The sequence below is a fragment of the Dendrobates tinctorius genome, unplaced genomic scaffold (genome assembly GCF_039654945.1).
Source record: "Dendrobates tinctorius isolate UK_male_01 unplaced genomic scaffold, ASM3965494v1 ptg000249l, whole genome shotgun sequence".
Taxonomy (NCBI): Eukaryota; Metazoa; Chordata; class Amphibia; order Anura; family Dendrobatidae; genus Dendrobates; species Dendrobates tinctorius.
This window is the reverse complement of record NW_027361916.1, coordinates 4,193,591-4,201,228: the sequence shown is the minus strand read 5'-3', so window position 1 is coordinate 4,201,228 and position 7,638 is coordinate 4,193,591. Positions and strand designations below refer to the sequence as shown.

Here is a 7,638-nt window from a genome sequence, read left to right as displayed (position 1 = left end):
TATCAGAGAACTCTTTATGAACCCTTTTTCAGATCCACATTACAAAGCTACAATGTCAGTCAATAGATTTGAGGATATTCGGAGAAGCCTTCGTTTTGATGACAAGAGAACTCGTCCTGTCAGTTGTTGCGGTCATTAGTAAAGTAGAAAAGGAACCTTTGAAAAGAGATATTCCTGCAGCATGTTTACTGCAACTTTTATATAAAAAAAACTTTTAGACAAAAAAACATTATTATAAAGAGTTATATCGAATGCGTATATTGGGCGTTTTAAGCCCGTTCAGTTACTCTTTTGGGTTTTTTTGCACATAGTAATGTTTGAATTATTCACATCTTAGGCTGTGTTCCCACTGGCGCTGGGGTCTGCCAGGAGGTGATCCGTAATGGATCTGATCTCTTGGTAACTCCAGTTAAGGCTCCTGGAATGCCGGGATTCCGCCAGCCTTAGCTGGGGTCACCAGGAGGTCAGATCCATTACAGATCTCCTCCTGGCAGACACCAGCGCTAGTGGGAATGCATCCTTACTTTGCAATTTTTAAATAAACTTTGAAAATTATTTTTGTTTGAGTTATTCCATGTTATTTGCACATGGGCCTAAAAGGCCCCAGGTATGTGAAAGTGTAGATTTTTATGGTCATGCGTTCTAGGGTTAACCCACTGCTGAAACCTGGTGAAGTGGGCAGCTGGCTCTGAGGTATAGAGCCACTGCTGAAACTGGTGTTGAACTCTGTCTGCCCGGTATCCGCAGCAGAGTGAGATGGTGAAGGTGGCAGCTGGCTGAGGTGTCGAGCCACTGCGAAAAGTTAATCCGGTGATGCACTCTGCTGCCCGGTGCTGCAGCAGAGCAAGATAAGTGTTTTTGGTGTTTTCCCGTTTGTATATTTTCCTTGGTGTGTATTAGTACAGCGGTGGGGAACAGTGTCTGCATCACCCAGTTCCCTAGAAAGGGATAGGTGCAGGCTGAGTTAGGGACACAGGTATCCTGCTCGGCGACAGGTGAAGAGCCTGTATAGGGAACGCTAGGAGTGTTCAGGGACACTGCCTCAGGGGAGTGCAGGAGGTCTCCACGTCCCCGTTTCCTATTGCAGGGCCCACCATTGTAACTGTTTTCCCTTCCCCTTTGTCTTGTTGTTTGTTACCGGCCTGCGGGTCGTGTCACACAGGACAGTTACACGTGTTGGTCTTGTTGTTTTAGTTACCGAACTGCGGGTCGTGTCACACAGGACAGGTACATGTGACAGCCCCATAAGTCGCTCCATAGAATAGGCCCCACATGCTGCCCCATAAGATGCTCCATAATTATGCCCCCATATGCTGCCCCATAAGATGCTCCATAGATTATGCCCCCATATGCTGCTCCATAAGATGCTCCATAGAATAAGCCCCATATGCTACTGCTGCAAATAAAAAAAAGTGACATAATCACCTCTTGTCGCTGGGGGCCAGGTGCCGGTGTCCTGAGCAGGTGGGGACACCGGCAATCTATGGGGACAGATGCTGGTGTCAACGCTGGGTCAGGACCCGGCACCTGAGATATTCATCTGTCCCCATTCCAATGCTGCTCGCCGCTGTCTGCCGGGTCCTCTGTCAGTGGCCTTCAGGCAGCAGAGGGCGCACACTATCTACATCATCACACCCTCTGCTGCCTGAATGTCACTGACAGAGGACCCAGCAGACAGCGGCAAGCAGCGTTGGAACGGGGACAGGTGAATATCGCATATAGTTACCCCCTCCTGGCGTGGTCTCTGCAGCCCTGTTCTCTCATTCCTGCCTTCAGCGGTCACGTGGTATTGCTCATTAAAGTCATGAATATGCGCATATTCATGACGTTAATGAGTGGTACCACGTGACCACTGAAGGAAGGTGCCTGAGAGCATGGGACAAGCAGGGGGGCTGACACCTCCCGCTCCCCCTCCTCCGCCGACCTTCTGGCATTTATGACTCATGTATAAGCAGAGAGGGGGACTTTCAGCTAAAAAAAATGGGATGAAAATCTCGGCTTATACGCGAGTATATACAGTAACAGCAGTTACAATACCAAACTAGGGAAGTCCCTACAGGAGAAAAAACACAAGAATTATACTGTATTTTCACAGACTATCTATTCCTGACACTGGAGAGGCTTATAAACTTACCAAGTATATAGTTTGAGGTCTGGGAACTGCCAATATGTGGCTAGTTTTCTGACTGTTTCGGATAACATGATTCATGATTTTAGTTTTTCTTTGTCTAGTCTCGCTTGAATATAGGTCAATATTAAATAGTCTGCTGATGAATCACCTTTGGAGAGGACGATGAAACCCATAGAAATGAGAGGCTTGGAGAGTGAGTGTGTAAACGTCACCTTACCCTATATACTGAACTGTGGGATATATGTTTTTTCTATTAGTCAGCTATTGACTAACCTTCAGGGGGCAAATTATGGGTATAGTTTTAGATTTGGAATCAATTTTATAAATTAATAAAGTTTAGTTTTATCCTTTTGTCAGCAAACATGAGGAATGACAAGAGACAACGCATTTAAGAATATTCAATTTTGGTTAAAACTATTTCAACACTACGAACATAAAAAAGGCTTCTCTCCTATGTGACATCTCTGATGTTTATTAACACTTGATTTCCAAGTATAATATTTCCCACATTAAGAAAATGAAAAAGGCTTCTTCTCTGTGTGACTGCTCTGATGGCGATCAAGAAGCACTTTCTGGTTAAAATATTTCTTACAATCTGAACAGGAAAAAGGCTTCTTCCCCGTGTGAGTTCTATGGTGATCAGCCAAATTTGATTTCCGGTTAAAACATTTCCCACATTCTGAACATGAAAAAGGTTTCTCCCCTGTGTGAATTATCTGGTGATTAACCAATTGTGATTTCCGGTTAAAACATTTCTTACATTCTGAACATGAAAAAGGTTTCTCCCCTGTGTGAGTTCTTTGGTGCCTAACCAATTCTGATTTGTTGACAAAACATTTCCCACATTCTAAACAGGAAAAAGGCTTCTCCCCTGTGTGAATTCTCTGGTGCTTAACACAATCTGATTTACTGTTAAAACATTTCCCACATTCTGAACAGGAAAAAGGCTTCTCTCCTGTGTGAGTTCTAAGGTGACTAATAAGATGCTCTTTCTTGTTAAAACATTTCCCACATTCCGAACAGGAAAAAGGCTTCTCCCCTGTGTGAGTTTTATGGTGATTAACCAAATTTGATTTCCGGTTAAAACATTCCCCACATTCTGAACATGGAAAAGGCTTCTCCCCTGTGTGAGTTCTATGGTGACTAACCAATTGTGATTTCCAGTTAAAACATTTCCCACATTCTGAACAGGAAAAAGGCTTCTCCCCTGTGTGAGTTCTCTGGTGATTAACCAATTGTGATTTCCAGTTAAAACATTTCCTGCATTCAGAACATGAAAATGGCTTCTTTGCTTTAGGAGCAGTTTGTTTTTTAATGCCTGTTTTGTGACTTTGATTTTCCTTAGTAGTCAGTAATGAATCAGAAGATGGGACCTGTTTCATAGGATCAGATGACAGATCTTTGCTGTGAATGGATGATGGTATATCTGGAGTAATGGCAATCACTTCAGTTGTATCTTGCAGGATCTCAAGATCATTAGATTTAAAAATTGAAGATGTCAGCGGTCTTTCTGATCTCCTGGTACAGTCAACTGCTAAGATAAAAAAACGATTTTTTTAATAACATATCCTTGAGTTTTATATTTTTAAACATTTCTACTTAAACTGTCCATAAAAATGGCAAGCTATGTAAAAAACTTTAATTATTTACCAAGACAATGACAGTTCACAGTCTAATAGAAAACCTTGTTGGATGAGCCAGTAGTGTGTGGTGTTCAACTGTTTGTTCATTCTGCTTCCCAAATATCGAATAAAAAGAAACCAATCAATGTTATGTAGACGAAAATAATACCAATTCTTATCTCACAAAAAATAAGTCCCCACTCAGGTCCATAATTTGTCAATAGAAAAACAGATAAGGCAGGTTACAGTTACTGCAATAGTTAGGGTTACTTTTAGGTTAAAGTTAGGGTTAGTGTTATGCTAAAGTTAATTACTGTTAGGCTAAAGTTAGGGTTAGGCTAAAGAATTAGGCTTTTCTCAATTGTCTCCCCAATAATTTGGTCACGTCAGTCATGTCAGAGTTTTCTATTTCCGGAAAAAGAAATAAAAACAAATAAAATCACCCATCAGTTTTATAGTGCAGAGGAGGCTTATGCACTTTTTATGTTCTGACAGTGAAGAAAGTGCAACAACTACTACACCAGGATACCCCTATTTAAAACGCTGGTTGAACTTAACATGGGGGCTTGTGGGACCATTTGCAAAAACCGTTTCCACAATCATTGGTCAGCAAAAAGTTCTAAAAGGGGCAGTCAGGGGCTTTACACAATGGAGAGCTGCTTGTCCTTAAGTATAATAAAGATATTTTTATCCTGAGCTCGATCCACACAGATGCCACAAGGGCCACTGCAGACCAACAGGGATCCACTACTCCAAAACCTATGTCTGTCACTGACTACAACAAATATATGGGGTGTGGACCTTGCAGATCAGGTTCTACAGCCATACCAGGTATCAAGAAAATCATAGATCTGGTATAAAAAGTTAGTCATGTATTTGTTTCAGGTGGCCACATATAATTCTTTTGTGTTATACAAAAAAGCCGGAAATGCAGATACTTTCCTTGATTATCAGGAAAAGGTCACTGAAAATCTTGTTTTTGATAATGTTGTCCCCGCCAATCCTTTAGAATGTGAAGATGTGAGAAGACTCACTGAGCGACATTTTATTGCACTCATCCCAGTAACTGAAACAAGAAAGAACCCCCAGAGAAGATGTCGTGTATGTTCCTAGAGAGGAATGAGGCATGATCCCCGCTATTATTACCCACAATGCCCATCACTGCCAGCCTTATGCCTCCATGACGGCTTTACAATCTTCCACACAGAACCACGTTTTTGAACTGTTTTGACATTCAAGCATTTGGTTTATTTAGTGACAGACACATTTGAGTAGAGCTGACTTAACAATTTCCGGGGGTAGGTGGGGGGAGGTCTCCAGAGACACAAGCCGGGCACAATATGTTATTGTGAGGCTTAGAGAAAAAATTACATCCAGCAAAATGTCACCGGCGATGGCGGCTCCTGCGCAGTAGCATCTATAAGTAAGAGATAGATGCTACTGTGCAGGCGCCGCCATCACCGGTGACATTTTGCTGGATGTAATTTTTTTTCTAAGCCTCACAATAGCCACAATATTATAGGCATTATCACCAATAATATCAATGCTATTATATGCATTATGTAATAATGGGGGCAGGTCAGTGAGGGATCAGCGACCTGTCATAAGCCAATACAGATGAATATGTAATCAGAGCACCACATAAAGCCCCGCCCACAGCCCCACCCACAGCCCCGCCCACAGAGCATGAGAGTCTCATTAACTGAAAACTACAAATACAGATTACACAACAGTAAACCAGAGTTGCCCTCATTTATGGTGGATCATTGGAGCTACTATGGATCCTGAGCAGAAGATTAGAGAAAATAATATTGCTCCCCATTTCAGGAGAGATTGTGCAGTAATCTGAATTTCTTAGGATCAAAAACATAATGTAATTTATGACGTGGAGAGAATCCATGACACCAGGGCTGGAGCCAACACATCTCCTGCAGGCGGGAATAAATGTATATTACAGCCATCAGCCACGCACAGCTTAGAGATCTATCAGGGCACAGGTGGGATGTTAGTCCTGGAGATTCTCACAATCCTCCTTGAAGTTAGTTGGTTCTAATACAAATTGAAAAGTCAGGATAAAGGGAAACTCTGCTGTTATTGGACAGAAATTCACACTTGGCCTCACTGCACATTTACTGTTGTCGCTCATAAAAGGGAAGTTTGGCCAGAAAGACTGGACCTGGTCTTGTGGGGACCATGAGACATTCAGCAGCACAGAAGTGCCCTTTGGAATCCACGGTCTGTATGCAACAAGCTTCCTTTCCTACACAATTATTTTCTGAAAAACTCTCTGAATCTGTTGGCCCGCATGGAAACCTGGATTCAGGATTCTGACACTGTCTCTCCTGCTGCCATTTCCCATGGTGGCTTACAATTCTCCCATTCCCCGAGACTGACAAACAGACCTGGTGGTGGAGTCGGCATACTCCTGTCCCCACAATGGTCATCCATGGTTTCCAGGTCATCCCCCCAGTTCCATCACTCTCATTCCCTTCTTTTGAAGTCCACACCATCAGGCTCTTTCGTCCCCTCTCCCTCAGAGTAGCGGTCATATACCGGCCCCCAGGCTCACCCACCCACTTCCTGGACCATTTCTCTGCCTGGCTGCCGCACTTCAAGTCCTCAGAACTACCAACCCTTATCCTGGGAGACTTCAACATCCCCATTAACAGCCCCACTTCTACATCTGCATCCCAGCTTCTATCACTAACCACTTCTCTAGGCCTCTCTCAGCTCTCAACCTCTGAAACACACAAAGACGGTAACACCCTGGACCTGGTTTTCGCCCGGCTCTGCTCAATCTCCTACCTAGATAACTCACCGCTTCCCCTCTCTGACCACAACATTCTCTCCTTTACACTCACAAATCCTCGCTCACCCCAGCACCCTCCTACCTACCATTCAGTCAGAAATCTACAAGCCATTAACCCTCATACACTTTCAGACTCCCTACACTCATCATTGTCCCCAATCTCTTCTTTGTCCTGTCCTGATCTGGCTGTACATCACTTCAATGACACTCTTAGAAGCACCCTTGACCAAGTAGCTCCCCTCACCCTCAGAACCTCCAAACACAGAGTGAAACAGCCCTGGCTCACATCGCAAACTCGATTTCTCCAGCGATGCTCTAGGTGTGCTGAACGCTTATGGAGGAAAACACGCACACCAGAAGACTTCATACACTTCAAATTTATGTTAAGGACATATAACTCTGCCCTTCACCTCGCCAAACAGACCTACTTCACCACCCTGATCTCCTCACTATCCAACAACCCCAAGAAACTTTTTGACACCTTTCACTCCCTCCTCAGGCCAAAAGCACAAGCCCCTATCACAGACATTTGCGCTGATGACCTTGCCTCCCACTTTATAGAGAAAATAGACAATATCCGTCAGGAAATCCGCTCCCAATCACCAAATTCAGTGACTCCCATCCCTCCCTGCATTTCCCCTGGCTCACTCTCCACATTCGATCCCATCACAGAAGAAGAAGTCTCCAGGCTCCTCTCCTCTTCTCGTCCGACTACATGCACAACCGACCCCATTCCCTCACATCTCCTCCAGTCTCTCTCTCCAGTCGTCACAACTCACCTAACTACAATCTTTAATCTCTCCCTCTCCTCTGGCATCTTCCCCTCCTCCTTCAAACACTCTATCATTACTCCATTACTAAAGAAACCCACCCTCGACCCATCCTGCACAAACTACAGACCAGTCTCCAATCTCCCCTTCATCTCTAAACTCTTGGAGCGCCTGATATACTCCCGCCTTACCCGTTACCTCTCCACTCACTCCCTCCTAGACCCTTCACAGTCCGGTTTCCGCCCCCTACATTCGACAGAAACTGCACTCATCAAAGTGACCAATGACCTTCTGACAGCAAAACGT

General features: G+C 44.0%; 1 protein-coding gene across 1 annotated transcript in view; it reads right to left on the bottom strand.

The window, feature by feature from the left end:
- Positions 1 to 2,583: 2,583 nt before the first annotated feature.
- Positions 2,584 to 7,638, bottom strand: part of LOC141063334 (uncharacterized) — a 54,717-nt gene continuing 49,662 nt past the window's right edge. Inside the window, exon 8 of the mRNA XM_073557382.1 lies at positions 2,584 to 3,660. Within this exon, the coding sequence (XP_073413483.1) occupies positions 2,641 to 3,660 (1,020 nt within the window). The 3' untranslated portion in view covers positions 2,584 to 2,640. The remainder of the gene's footprint in view (positions 3,661 to 7,638) is intronic.